Source organism: Hydra vulgaris, chromosome 12 (assembly GCF_038396675.1).
Source record: "Hydra vulgaris chromosome 12, alternate assembly HydraT2T_AEP".
Lineage (NCBI taxonomy): Eukaryota > Metazoa > Cnidaria > Hydrozoa > Anthoathecata > Hydridae > Hydra > Hydra vulgaris.
In genome coordinates, this window is record NC_088931.1 from 16,818,884 (window position 1) to 16,835,164 (window position 16,281).

Here is a 16,281-nt window from a genome sequence, read left to right on the forward strand (position 1 = left end):
AAAAAAAAAACATTTGATTATACACTTTTTTTATACAAAGAGTTATAAAAATTTAATTACAAATATGTTAAACCAATCACAAAGTCTCACTTTTACAAATATATTGTTAAACCAATCACAAAGTTTTACATTTCTTTAATTATTATATTGCCAATACCAATATAAAAGATTTTTTAATGAAAGGTAATAATCTAATATAAGGTTTTTTAACTATCATATACTTCTTCCACTTTTATACTTTTTAAAGGACTCAGTTTTTGATTCACATCTTTCTCTACAGATGGCACTGTAACTTTATCTAACATTTTTGGTGAACTAGTAATAGTTCTCTCACAAAAATCCCTTGACTTTTTATTAAAAGAAAAACATGGTACAGCAGTTGAGCTAGACATAGTTAAAATTATCTTTTTGGTCCCTTGAATGTCTTTTAATGGTGTTATGTTTTGATTGTGACAACTGGGAATTAACTCTTGATTTTCACTAACTTGTGTTGTAGTTTTCAAATTTATAGTAGGTGGAAGTGATACAAAACAAATAGGAACAGTAAGATCTGGTTGAATAGAATATTCAGTATACTTTGGAATAAATGTTGCTAAAAAGGTGGGCCATATAAACATACTTTTAAAACGTTTTTTTAAAGCATCATATGTTCGTGTTTGACGATAAGATTTATCCTCATGAAAAGCTGAATCCTTTGGAAATGCTGAATTAACTTTATTGCTTAAAATACGTCTGTTTAATAACAATGTTCTTATTCCTCTTAAAGATGGTAGACTGGGTGACAATGGATAACAGTCAGAAATATATTCATCTGATTGAAGAAAGATTTTACTTTCATTATGAGGAAGAGATTGCATCACTCCAGAAGTATCAATATGAAATCCCTAAAATTAAAAAAAATTTATAGTAAAAACTAACTTGATCCTTACCACCCTCACCCCAAACTAAAAAATTTAGATCAACAACAAAAAAGTGATGAAATTTTATAAATTTTAAAGCATTTTTATACACAACATTATTTAAAAAACACCATACCAACTTCATTACTATATAAATAAAACTTAAAAAACATCATACCAACTTCATTACTATATAAATAAAACTTAAAAAACATCATACCAACTTCATTACTATATAAATAAAACTTAAAAAACATCATACTAACTTCATTACTATATAAATAAAACTTAAAAAACATCATACCAACTTCATTACTATATAAATAAAACTTAAAAAACATCATACTAACTTCATTACTATATAAATAAAACTTAAAAAACACCATACTAACTTCATTACTGTATAAATAAAACTTACTACCATACAAATAGAGAGTTTAAGCATATAAGCGTTATGTCGAGGCAGTGGCAGGAATATAAAAGATTTTCTAGTAAATAAATAATAAGTCTTAGGAAAACTTCCTTTCTAACAGCATTTAAAATGTACGCTAGAAATCTTATTTCTTACCACTACTTAAAAAGGTATATAACATGAATAATTAATGAGTTTGAAACTCATCCTTTTGTTTTGAATGATTTGTTTAAATATTTTTGAGGTTAATGTCTCTCTAACTCCCAATGTCATCTTTAAATTTAAAGTAAACTTTGATGCAGATTTTCTAGTAAGATTGCTTTGAAAGTTTATAGTGCAGATTTTTTTTTAAATTGTTCTTGGAAATGTTCTTGGAAAAACTTTTAACTTAAAAACAAGTCATAAATAATTAATAACTTGAAATGCCTATGCTGAAAGTTTTTCATGCTTAACATTTTCTAAATTTGCTGTGGTAGCAAACTTGCTAGCATTTGTACTAACAATGCCTGGTAATAACGCGTGGTACCAACACTGCCTGGTAATAATGGGTGCTTAAACTCTCTAGTAAAAGCAAACAACTTGTTTGATGACTTAAACATGTTATTGTGTTGCAATAAAACATGTTATTGTGTTGCAATAAAATGTTATTGTGTTAAATTAAAATATGTTATTGTGTTACAATAAAATATGTTATTGTGTTGCAATAAAACATGTTATTGTGTTGCAATAATAAAAATAATAAAAAAACTTACTGAAAGCAGTAGTGTGAATGTTTGCAGCGGATTATTCACTTCTGGCAAAACATTTGGTGTATGGCCTTGAATTGTCTGAGAGGCTTCATTTGTTGATCTATTTTTTGTAGAAATGATGTTACCAGCAAAATTATTTTCAGGTATAACAGAATCCTGTTCAAAATTAGCTTCTTCATTAATAGGATTCAATTCTTTATAATGTTCAGTTTTTATATGAGTATTAATTTTTAATCTTTTTGCATCATTGCATTTTGTTTTGCGGACTCTTTTTCTTCTTTTTTTTTTATTTAAAGTGTCAACTTTATTGTCACTATCACAACCGATCTAAAATTAAGATTGAAAACTAATAGTTAAAAGTAAATAAATGATTATTAAATTTTGACAACAGTATTAAAAACACAAAAAATTAATTTCTATTAATTGAACAAATTATGGCCAATTAATTAAAGAAGTTTATTTTAAAGTAAAAACACATTTTATTCTATAAAGAAATGTAAAATGTCTATAATCTTTCCTAAGCCATTAGGATTAAAATTGGAATAGTACAAACATATTCTGGTCACTTTAATTTTAAAAATATAGTATTTATTTCAAAAACATATACAAATATATTTGTGTACTAAGCCTTGCATGAAACGCCATTGATGATGTCATACTGAAATAGTCATTAACAGGGGCTTCAATACATACATTAAATGTATTTTAACAAGGATATGTATTTAAACTATGATAACAAAAGCATAAATAATTATTCATGATTACATTTACATGATTAAAAATGTGACTATAATTTAAAAAAAAATGATGCATTTGCTTTTTAAAATAAAAGAAAATGTGATTTTGAAACTTATTACAAATTGAAAAGAAAACATGCTTTGATGTCATCGCGTTCTTTGGCATAATGCTGTTAGTTATGTGGGGCAAAACCTACTAAAATGAATAATATAAATATATTATCAAAAAAAAAGGTAAACAAGAATTATCTTTTATTTGGATTATCACCTCATCATGCCTGAATTAAAATTACCGCTTTTTATTTCATAAGCAAATGAAAATGGGTGGAAATAAAAAAAAAAGAAATCCAGGATAGATCTAGAGATGAATTGGATCTTTTAATTGATGCACCCAGACAGCAAACTAATAATACAAACAATAGAAACTCTGCTCATAAATTTTTCAGGAATGGATCAAAGTCAGCTAGGATAACAGGAATGCACTTGGGAATTATTATCAGGAGTGCACTTGGGAATTATTCTAGAATGCATAAACTTATGTCATAAAATCGATTTGGATAAACTCAAAATCTACAATAAACTAGAAATCTTCTAAATATTGTCAAATAAAACAATATTGGGAAGAGACTCAAGACTTTTAAAATAAATGCAACAATTTGGATTAAGTTATAATTTCTTATTTAAATGTGAACAAAGTTTTCAAAAAGATTTTTTCATTTGAAACTTTTTTTTAAATAAAATGAGTAAATTCTTTATTTTACTCATTTAATTTCAATGATTTTTATGCCTGTCAATTGTGCTATAAATAAGTAAAAGTATAATTTATTTTTGTATTTAGAATTTTTTCAACAACATAATACTAACTTAAATAAAAAAATAACATAACACTAATTAAAATGAAAAAATTGTAAAAATGGTACAATGTGTGTCGCTGCAGTTTCCTTTGAATTAAACATAAAAGTATTGTAACCAAACATTAAAAATTCAAAAAATTCTTTTAAATTTTCTAAAATTTCAAATTTCAAGATTAATTGAATAAGAGAATTTTAGAAGATGGAAATTCTCTTGTTCAAATAGATTTCTTTTTAAAATGAATTCCTCAAAACAACTTGCACATGCAAAGAAAATGTATTATCTTGAAACCGATATAAATAGAATGAAAATAAAAAATAAATGTTGCATTTTTCGTATTCAATTCGAAATTCCTGGCTCACAAAACCAGAAATTCCCCTTTGTGTTGGAGCATTACCTCTAGATACACATGTTGATACAAGACCTTGTTCATTTATATTGTCTTTTATTTTTTGACCTTTTCTAATAATAATATGCAACCCTCGGAATTAGGAAAAATGAGGTCAGCAGTATTTTGCCAACCTCAATCTTTTTGAGGTTGGCATCAGGTCGGCATAAATTATTTGATACAAAGTCTGACCATAGAACATAAAAATGAGGTCGGCAATTTTTTTGCATACCTCAAACAGTTTCAGGTCGAGAGTTAGGTTTGCATTGCTGAATGCCAACCCTAATTCCGATGGTTGAATATATGTGTATGTGTGTGTGAGTGTGTGTGTGTGTGTGTGTATATACCTTTAAACCTTTAAAGTTTTAAAAATGGAGCAAAACTAGACACCCATTTTCTTATAAAAATCAACTTAGTTGTACTGAAACAATAAAATTTATAAAATGATAAATATGATGTAGAAAAACAGTTTTTCAGGTAATATGCGGGGGAAAAAAAGTATTTTGTAGTATTTTGGAGATCAAACATGCAAGTTTACCAAATTTTCACAAAAAAATGTATCATGTTCTTGATTATAAGAAGCAAGTGACTTATGCTTATTTGGAAATTTTTTTTAATATCTGCAGAACATTTTTTTTAGAATAGTATTTAGTTGGATTAATGAGTCTTTTTCATTTATTTAAAATAAGATTTTGGGATAAAATGTGAAGTCAACTAGAAATAATGTCAAGTGATTACCATTAATGTGTTTGCCCATGAGAAAATAGAATTAAAAAAATTACATTTTTGAGGGTTTTTTAAATTTATTTTTTGACATTTTCACTTCCGAAAAGGCTGCAATTAACCACTATTAGAGTTGTAAGTTACTGGAAAAGAAAAAGATGAAGGTTAGAGCAAGATAACAATTGACAGACAACTTAAAAGATTGCAAATTATATAAATCAGGAAAACTAGATGAAGGAAGCGAATTCCAAAGAACTGATGTTCAAGTAAAAAAACTAGGCGAAAAAGAATTTTTGGATCACTTAAAGACAGCCAGAGTGAAAGGATGAGACTTAATTGAATTACGAGTAACATGAAAATGAATTTTAGTAGATGGCGCAAGAGATGCTAGCTCTTTAGAGCAGTTCTCATTATAGTATTTATAGAAAAGAAAAAGAGAAACAACATTACGCCAATGTGACAATAGTTAAAGGCTGGCAGCAAGAGCAGGTCCAACTATGTTTACAACCCATTTTTGCACCTTGTCTAAAAAAAAAGGCATCATTCAAGGATCCACTCCAGATGTGGTAACATTATTCCATAAAAGGACAGATTTAGATTTGCAGAGATAAAGAATAGAATCTTTTAGTAAGTAAGTGGTGAGCACGAAAAAGAAATGCAACCATAGCAGATGCTAATTTTAAAGGGTAGATGACTCATCAAGGACATTACCGTTCATAAATATAGACTATTGTAATAATAATTGGCTGAAAAAAATTAGGTTCTATTTAAATTAAAGTTCACCAGCCACTGTGAGCCTCATGCTGTAGCAGAAGTGAGATCCTTTTCAAGCTCAAATGCCCCCTACAAGCCATCAAAGGGTGTAGGCTTCTTATCAAGACAAGAATAAATGGTATCATTAGCGAACAATGCCACCTTAGATGTGAGAATTTCTGGAAGATCGTTTATGTAAATTAAAAAGAGTATAGAGCTGAGGATAGAACCTTGAGGAATCCCTAAAGTTACAGGATATGAAGAAGAACGCTGTCCATTGTTTATTGTAGTATAAAAGTGTCTGAGGACAACTTTTATACTACGATTGGTAAGGAAGGATTCAATAATCTTAAAGTTGTTACTTGATACACTATAAGAAGAGAGCTTATGGAGAAGACCAGGATGCCAAACTTTATCAAAGGCTTTAGAAATGTCAAGAGCAATAGCCTTAGCCTTTCCACATTTATTTAATGCACAATAAAACCTATCAGTTATTACCATTAACAAATCAGCAGAAGAACAAGAAGATTAAAATCCATATTGATGATCAGAAAGTAAGTCATTAGATTCAAGATGAGAGATTTAGTGTTTGTTAATTTAAGTCTCAAAGACCTTGCTTATGATAGGAAGAAGACTAATGGGACAGTATTTATAGGGAAATCAGATCACTTTCCAGAATTTTTGAAAATAGGGATAACAGATGCTACTTTTCAGCAGACTGGAAAATAAGACTCGGATAAGCACTTGTTAAATTGTTAAGTATAGGTGACAACTCTGGAGAACACTTCTACAAGACTATAACAGGTAAGTTGTCCAGACCGCAAGCTGTAGGAGAGTCCTAGCAGAAAACCACTTAAGATACTAAAACTTAAGTGATAAAAAGGTCAGACAATGGATTAACCTGGTTTGTCGGCTATATCCGGTAGAATGTGATTAGTGGAATCAAGAGATGAGATAAAAAATTCTTAGCAAACAACCAAGCTTTGTCTTTAGATCAGGTAACAAAATCTGAACCATACAAGAGAGGTGGAATAACAGATTTACCCGTATTATAAACACTGTTAAAAATTCTCTAAAAATCTCTGGAGCCTAATTTTTGAAATGAAATATGAGATTTTGTGACCTCAGAATAGTGGACTTTGGCGTTAAACAAAACCTTTTTACAATGATTTCTAGCAATAGTAAATAGAGGTCTGTTTTCTGGAGAATTGTTTTTCTGAAGAATTGTTTTGCTATTGAGGCACACCAGAAAAAATTGGATCAAAAAATCTTGAAAAATCTTTTTCAAAAATAATGAAAAATAAAAATAAAAACCTGCTAAAACAATTTATAGTTAAACAAATTTGACTAAGTGATTAACAGTTGAAGATATTGTGATAGTAGATATAAAACTCTAATCTATCGTTTAGAAATCTATATCAAATCTTATCAAATATATATTCTTTATAGCAAATATATTCTATTGATAGTACTCCCGCATGTTTAATACAAAAGAGGGTGAAAATAAAAAGAGGGAGAGTTGGTAATTTCAATCCAGATCTAATAAAATATATATATATATAAATGCATAATGACGTAGTAGGTAAAGTAATTTAAATTTTGAATAATAAAATAGAATAAATTTCAACCAAAGTAAAATATTAAAAAATATATTTCAAACCTGAAGTTCCTTGAGCATATTTAATTTACTTTTTAAGTTCTCTATTGAAGACATATTCAAATCATTTTTTTCTAGCTTTTTAATATGAGCTTGAATGATCTTGTTAACAACTCTAAATTCTTTTTGTTTTAACTCACACTGTTGAAGTAAGTCCTAGAAAAAACACTGTTGAAGTAAACCTAGGTAAAAAATACAAATGTAATTTTTGCAAATGTATTTGCAGTACTACTATTTCTGCAAATAAAATTACATTTGTATTTTTTACCTTGGTTTAACAATAGTTCTTCATTGCTCTATACAAAAATGATTTTTTGATTTATATACACAGTCTGTGTCAAATGTCATAAAAAAAAAAAGTAAAAAAAAGATTTTTATTCCAGCCAGAAGCGAATTGATCACAAAGTCCTCAGAAGTAATTACTCAGTCCTCAGAAGCAATTACTCAGTCCTCAGAATTAGGGTTAGCTTTTATTTAAATTCTGAATAAAATTAATAAAAAACCCTAGCAAACAACTGTAATACCTTATTTTTTTAATAAATAGTCAAATTAAAAATGACAAAACAAAAGCTTCATTTAAATTTTAAATAAAATAATTAAAATAAAAACAGCAAAACATTTTGTTTAAATTTTAAATAAAATAATTAAATGTAAAAAAAAAAAAAATTAGTTATTTAATTGATGTCAAAATATTTATAAATTGAATAAATATAAAATTACAAAAAAAATATTTTTAAATAACAAGATTTAGAATTAAAACTAAATCAAAAAATCATTTTGCAGAGGCTATTATATGTGTCAACTGGCTTATAGAAGGGTGAACAAGGGTATAGGTAAGCAACCATGGGCACATTTTTGCTAAAGTTTGTGAAAAGTGTTGTGCTGAAATCAACTTTTATAGTTCAAAAATTCCATTGATACTTGTGTAAATATTTTGTAACGCTTGATAGTTAAATAGATTTGTTGTAATTATATTATAAATATAATTAAATATGCTTAAATATAAGTATATTATAAGAAAATGCATATAGTAATATAGCAAATGCAAAAGAGAAATGCAGCCGTAATATTTTTCTTTTTTAGATCTGCAAGTTAATTTGTGCAAGTGCAACACTGGAAGTTGATGGCCTAATTGTGTATTAAATTTATAAAAATTAAATAATTTAAATAAGATTAATTTAATTTCATAAACAAAAAAAAAAAACTTTTTTTAATATAATTTTTATAGTTGTTCTTATTGTATTTCTATTTTTAAAGTGCTTAAACAGTTTTTGTGAATATAAGAATAATTGAATTGCACATTTTTGTTTTATTTACACATAAACATCATCTTTTCGTTGCTCCACAAAAGTAGCATACATAAAAGTTGTTATATATGTCACTTTTGTGTTCCACAAAATAACATATATAACAACTTGAGCATTACGTTTATTGCAATAAATTCTTTTTGAAAATTTCTGGAAATTTTCAACCCTAATCACATTGGTAGAGATTTATATTAGTTATAAACATTAGTAATATAAAATTAAACTATTTTAACAATGTCATCTCTTATACAACAGTGAAAATACGAATGAATAAAAAAACAATTTAAAAAATTTTACTTGTTCGAACAACCTAATACTTATCATACTCATTCTTAAAATTAGAAATATTATGTTAGAACCAGACTAATTCAGGATAAGACATTTTAGTTTACAGCTCTCAAAAGTTGAAATTAGTTGAATAGGCAGGATAGAGTTGAAACTAGTTGAATTAGCAGGATAGATAATTTGTAAAAATTCAATTTGACTTAAGATTCTGAAATTCAAAATCTATTGAAGGTTGCACTACAAACTTATAAAAACTCCTCTGAGGCTCACATACTGTCATATCATATTTTTAAATTATTCTTTGTGTCATTTTGGAAAACTTTATTTAAAAAAATAGACAACAACTGATGTTATTACAGGCTCCTAATAATGCAAAAAAATCTAGATTTTCATTAGTTAATTTTAATTAAAATGGTTTATGCTATATCTATTTTAATTAAAATAGATATAGCATATTTGCTTCAAACATGCTATATCTATAGACCAAATGAGTAAGATCAAAGCAAAAAAACAAAAGATACCACATTTTTTTGAATTTATTACTCCTTGATCTTGCGTACTATTAAAAATTTAAGTATAATTAATTTTTTTTATTTAAATGTTATTAAGTTGATGTTTTCATTTAATTTTTTTGATCTAATTGTTTTTCAATAAAAATTGAAAAAAAAAAAATAAATTTGGTTTTAAATTGAATGTTGTATTTCCTTAAGTTTATGCTTAAAAATATTTTTTTGGAAAATTATTTATTTTAATTCAAATTTTTTATAATTTAATTTTTGGTTTAATGTCTGCAATAACCACCAGTTTAATGTTAGCAATAGAATGTTTCAACTTTTAAAACTATTTTCAAGAAGAAAAAAAACAATTACACCTTTACTAAAAATATTTAACTATTCAAATGTTTTTGACTTAAATAAACTTTCTTCACATGCACTATGTTCTAAATCTGATATTGTTACTGTAGCTGCCATTAAATTGCAAAAAAAAAATGCCACTGTGTATTACAGACGTCGCTGCAATTAAATTTATAATTATTGTAGGCTAACGTTGAAATTCTTTTAAACTTTTCAAATTAATTTTTTTAATTACAATTTTCAATTGCAAAATTATTTGAATGAGAGATGTTGCTTCTCTTTCTCTTTTCTATAAAAACTATAATGGGTGCTGCTCTAAAGAGCTAGCATCTCTTGCACCTAGGGTTGCAAAATTTCTGGAAATTTTGCAACCCTAGGTGCAAAGATGCTAACCCGTATTTGTCAATATCTATTAAACTGACCGACAAATTACTGAAAACTGTAAAATTATATATAAACTGTATATAAAAAGACTCGATATTTATATATAAAATATTCAATATTTATTTGAATATATTATTCGAATATTACATTCAAATATATTATTCAAATATATTTGAATATATTATTCAAATATATTCGAATATATTATTCGAATATTATATTCGAATATTATATTTGAATATATTATTCGAATATATCATTCGATATAAATTAATAAAATATTCGATATTTATATAAAAAAAAATTTAATATTCAATATTTATATATAAAAAGATTCGATATTATAAATATTTGAAGTATTTTACAATTTTTTCTTGATTTAAAGACGTTATTAATTAATGAAAGGCAAAAAGTAAGGAAATTTTTTTTGTTAAATTTAATTTATTTAAAAATAAAGTTAGCAATAAAAATAAAGAATTAATGATTTTGAGGTCATAAGTCCACTGCTACATTTAAATAAGTGCGTTTAAGCCATAAGAAGCTAGAGATCCATTGTTCAATGCCACCTCTAGGCAAGTTTTACAACATTGGTCAGGAAAGGAGCATAAACTTCCTTTCAAATATGCTTTATGTACGCATAAAAAATCTTTGTTTCTTTAAAACACTCTACAAAAATAATAATATAATAAATTTTATCTAAAAAAGACTTTATTCTTTGTATTTTTTATGAATATTTTACATCATAATTGAGAGAAGTTAAAGTAGATATATGTTATAAGCAAGCTTGAAAGACAAGCTTACAATACATGATTCTTAAATTGACTACAAAAATTTGACTAAAAGATGTGCATTTTTTGCTTGTGGGTCTTTATTATTTTATATTTTTTGTTGAAATATTTGAAAAATACTACAATGATAAAACACATATTTTTGAAACAAAGAAATGAATTTTATAAAACTATATAATAACTATGAAGTTTATTGCTATAAAAAATTTTCCGTAAATTTTCAACCCTACTTGTGCCATCTGCTAAAATTCATTTTTGTGTCACTGGTCATTTAATTAAATCTCATTCTTTTACTGTAACTGTTCCTAAATGCTCCAAAAATTCTTATTTGCCAAGTTTTTTTTTACTTAAACATCAGTTCTTTGGAATTTGCTTCCTTCTTATTTTTCCTGATTCATACAATTTAAAATCTCTTAAGTTGTCTGTTAATGGTTATCTTGCTTTATAAACTTTGTCTTTTCTCTTCAAGTAACTTCCAACTCTCCAAAGTTTTCCAAAGTGGTTGCTTGCAGCCTTGTTGGAAGTGAAGATGTTTAAAAAAAAAAAAAAAAAGAGAATTTAGAAGACTAAAATTATTTTGTTCAAATAGATTTCTTTTTAAAAAAAATTTCTAAACTAACTTGCTTTTTATTAGAAAATGTTTAATCTTGATATGGCTTTAAATAAAATGAAAAAAAAAAAGGTATAACATTTTTTTATATTTGAGATATATTTATTTATATTATTTATAGATACATTTATTTGAGATTTCTTTTTAAAAGTATTATAGTTACAATCTTTGTGTTAACAACATATAAGATATAAATAGGAATATTTGTATAGCTAATTTTTGCAAGGTTTTTGAGTATATTAAGCAAATTTAATAGTTAAGTAACTTAACTATACTAACTTAACTGGTTGTTTTGATTTAGTTTATAGACAAATTTACTGTGATAAACTTTATCAATTAAGTAAATCAAACTAAATATAACTTTAAAATATCATATCAGCTAAAGATCCATATAAAAGATAAATTTAGAGTGACGTACTTTATGATCCCTAATAAAAAAGTTAGACTTAAATATTCTATACTTTTAAAAATGACCAAAAAAATGCTAAATTAGAAAAGAAAAAAAAAAGAAGAAGCTAATTGGAAAAATATTTTTTTTAAGAAACTTATTGCAAAGGTGTGAAAAGCAATCATGATTCGTTATCATAAAAATCTTAATTTGAGATCTACATTATACATTTTACAATTTCTATTAGGTTTCTTTATATCTTTCTTGCTATTTTTCTTAATATTTTTCTTAAAAAAATACAAATTGCATTTATTTTAAAAAAGTACAATTTAAAGTATCACACATAGGAGATTTACAAGATACAGCAGAATTGCCAATTTTCTAAGAGGCAGTGATGTGTTTTTATAATTTAGAAGATGGAAAATGTTTTAAAATTAATTCAAAGGAATGGAACAAAAATGTAATTTATTTAAAATGAAGCTGCTTTCAAACCTTTAAGGTAACTATCAATACATTAAAATTAGTTTGAAATATATATATATACATTGAAAATAGTTCGAAATATATACATAAAAATAAACATAAAGAAAAAGTTCAAATAGAATTTTTTATTTTCAGGGCAAAGCTACACAAAATAAATTTCTGTGGTCAAAAATTGCAATAAGTAGCAGTTATTCACTGATATAGCACAATGTAAGTAACAACTGCTTTTATAACCCTCTTTTATAGAATAAAATAGCATAAAATAATATAAAATGAAATAGCATAAAAGACTTTGTTATGAACAATATTATTTTACTGAAAATATTGTTCATAACAAATATTTGCTATTGATATAAAAATCCTTATCTTTTTTGACTTTCCTACAAAAACCTAATTTTGACATATTTAGTCTAAAAATGGAAATAATCAACATTTAATTTTCAAAATTTTTGTTTTTTGGCCGGCCTATATATGCATATATGTACACTACCATTCATAATTATTATTATTAACTATTTTTTATGTTTAATTTTGCACGATTAGATAATTTAAAAATTTTTTAGTTAAAATGCTTTGATAAAAATCATAAGAATTATCAAAATGCTAAAGTAGGCAAAACTACATAAAAAATGGACCATCAATGACTGTAAACGCAGACGTCGGTCTGCGTTTACAGTCATTGATGTCGAAGTTTTAAATTTTTGGTTTCATGTAGTGTTAAGGTGTTTTGGTTAGAATGCCACAGGTGACTTTGTGAAAATAGATGGAGTAATGACAAAAGTAGTTTACTTGTACACTTAAAAAATTATGCTACACCTTCGGAAAGATGAGTTCATGATAAGCTGTTCATTTTTTTAAAAGGAAATGACTAGAAGCTTAAATCTTAAATTTTTCAAAAACTTGTTTAAGCTATTTGACTGAGGTCGAGAACAATCAAATATAAAATAAAATGATTTAGCTTCTCCAATCACAAGATCTCTCTCCTATTGGAATTTTATGGGTGGAACTAAAAGTCATGTCAAAAACTAATGCCAAAAAACTTATTACTTAGCGGCATAAAAATGACTTTGACAAATTGGATAAGTTGTTAGAATGTAAAGAAAGAATAAGTAGAATGCAAAGAATATGTATGACGGTTATTGTCGCTAAGAGTGATGAAAAGGCAAGTAAATAGTAAATTAATCTAATTAGAATTTTTTTAAATTTTTTTGTAAACCTAATAAAAAGGAAGATAACATATAATTCAGGTAGATTTTGCTTACAGTTTCTCTCCCAAAAGCAAATCTATGATATCTTATTTTCAAATGTACAACCATTCGAATAATTATGGACGGTAGTGTATATGTATGTGTGATAGATGTGGTAGTGGTGTAGTGGTTGAGCGCTCTCTTCACGAGCAAGAGGTTCCAAGTTCGATCATCACCAAGTCCCTTGTAATACCACGCTCATTTTGTTTCTCCGCGTAGTGGCCTTGTTTGCCAAGGTTCGTGTTTCATTTTTATAGAGTTGAGAGAGGGTTGTAACTACAATTAAGAAGCCTCCTTGTCTGTAGTGGCCATCTTGGCCTTGGGGAGGCAAGTTTACATTAAAATACATATACATATATATATATATATACATATATATGTACATATATACATATATATATATATACATATATATATTATATATATATATATATATATATATATATATATATATATATATATATATATATATATATATATATATATATATATATATATATTTTAAAAAAATTAACAGCATGGTGTCTTTTGAATACTTTTTATTTTTGAAGGAATGCTTTCGATTGGCAAAATGTTTTTTTTCCATTCACAATCTGTTAAGATAATATATTGTTTACCAGGTACATTCATAGAGGAAACAACTCATTTTTTATACAGGTTTTTTGATAAACAGTTTCCACTCATTGGACAACTGCTTTTTTTGGTTTTTTTGTTTTAATAAAAGTATATAAACTGGCATTGGGTGGCATAGGGTGAGCTTGCACCTATCGATTGTGAACCTAGTGTTATACCATTAGTCTACTACCAATTTATAGAAACAGCCTAAAGTTTATACTTGTCATCTAAATTGGTCAGACTCCTCAAAAAGTAGCCAGTCTTGGGTACCAAACAAATACAACAGAAAAAACAATACAACCGGTAAGCTAGTTTAATATAAATTATCAAATGTTTTAAAATAAATTCTTTAAAATTTTTCACAGAAAATTCTTTAAAATTTTTTAAAACAACAGAAAATTTTAAGTTAAGTAAAACTATTAAATAAATGTTTTTATTTTAAACTTGTCATTAGTAATTTTAATGTACTTATATAACTAAAACATATTAAATTAAAATAAATTGAACAAGAATAAACCTAATCAAATGAAATATATTAAATTAAATTGACACGATTAGAAACCATTTTATTTATATTAAATTCAATTTAATTAATATAGAATGTGCAAAACTCAATTGAAACTGACTTTCTTAAACAAAGCAAAAAAAAAAAAAACTAATATTAGAAAATACCTCACACTTGGAAATTCTTTTATTATCATTACTTTTGAACATTGGTTCTTCATTACTTTCGCGTTTTTGTACACCAGTTAACTTTTCAGTTTTTTTAATTTTAGCTCTTCTTCTAGCTTCGTTGTATTTTTCTTGCAAACGATTAATTAGATCAATTTCACTCTTGTTATATACCAACTCAGAACTTTCATTACATCCAGCAATTACCTCAGTAACTTTATCAATAAGTAATTCAGAATCAGATGAGGTAGGAGATTTTTTTAAATTCAATTTATTTTGAACCATGACATTTTTTGAAGGACTTTTATAGTCAGCATCGTTAGTATCGTCTGCAGAAAATTCTTCTGAATTTCCACTTTCTGAAGATCTGCTTAAAATTTTTTCAGAAGAAAATTCTCTTCTATCAGACATATTTACAGCCGCTGAAACACCTTGACATTCATTTGCGTTACATTTTTGTTCAGACATAGCTGGTTTATTAAAATCATTGACACAAGAATCTTCATTAAGTTCACTGTGCAAAAAGGTTTTTGAACGTAACTCATATTTAAGTGACTTTAGTCCATCTTCATTTTTAGGTTTATATTTATTACTAGTATTTTTAGGTCTTCCAAGACTGATAGGAACAGCAAACTCTCCTTTGTAATGCATTTGAGCAAGCTTTCGAGTTAAATCTTCTTCAGAATAACCCTCCTCAAGCAGTAATGCTTTTTTACGCATTAGTCGCTAAAGCAAAAAAACATTGCGTGTGTGAGTGCATATGTATATATATAAATAAACAAAATTTTACCAACACATAAATAAGTGTGCATATATATATATATACATATATATGTAAATTATGTTAGTGTATTCTACAAATAGAGTGCTCAACGTTCTTAAAGAACAGAGCAATAATAAATTAGTAAAAAACTCTTATCTAACTTTTTTCTTCAACTTTAAGTTTCACCATTGCTGGATCATTAGGAAGAGTCTTCCTGAAGATCCAGCAATGGTGAAACTTAAAGTTGAAGAAAAAAGTTAGATAAGTGCTTTTTACTAATTTATGTGTGCGTGTGTTTGTATATATATATATATATATATATATATATATATATCTATATATATATATATATATATATATATATATATATATATATATATGTACACACACATACTATTTATAAAGCATGTTTATTGGCTGTGTGAATTTATAATTTATATTTTACCAAGCCTATTTTTTTATAAGTAATAAAAATTACTGTCATGTAACTGGAAAAACTAAAAAATAAAATTCTTAACAAATGTTTTATTTAATCAAAAACAAAAATTTAATTTTTGTTTTTGATTAAATAAAACAAGGTTTCCCTTAAACTGTAGAAATTTAGTCAAATCATTATTATAACAAAAAATCAACTCAATATATGTTTATGCCAAACTATTCATTTAATACAACTTATTTTACTACATTTTACTTCAATAGAAATGGATATATACAA

General features: G+C 26.0%; 1 protein-coding gene across 1 annotated transcript in view; it reads right to left on the reverse strand.

Moving 5' to 3' along the window:
* Positions 1-12: 12 nt before the first annotated feature.
* The window catches only part of LOC105845985 (uncharacterized), a 99,716-nt gene continuing 83,447 nt past the window's right edge, over positions 13-16,281 (reverse strand). The window contains exons 20-23 of the mRNA XM_065812373.1: positions 14,804-15,529; positions 7,174-7,326; positions 2,064-2,387; positions 13-884 (exon numbers count right to left, since the gene is read on the reverse strand). Coding sequence (XP_065668445.1) covers positions 207-884; positions 2,064-2,387; positions 7,174-7,326; positions 14,804-15,529 — 1,881 coding nt within the window. The 3' untranslated portion in view covers positions 13-206. The remainder of the gene's footprint in view (positions 885-2,063; positions 2,388-7,173; positions 7,327-14,803; positions 15,530-16,281) is intronic.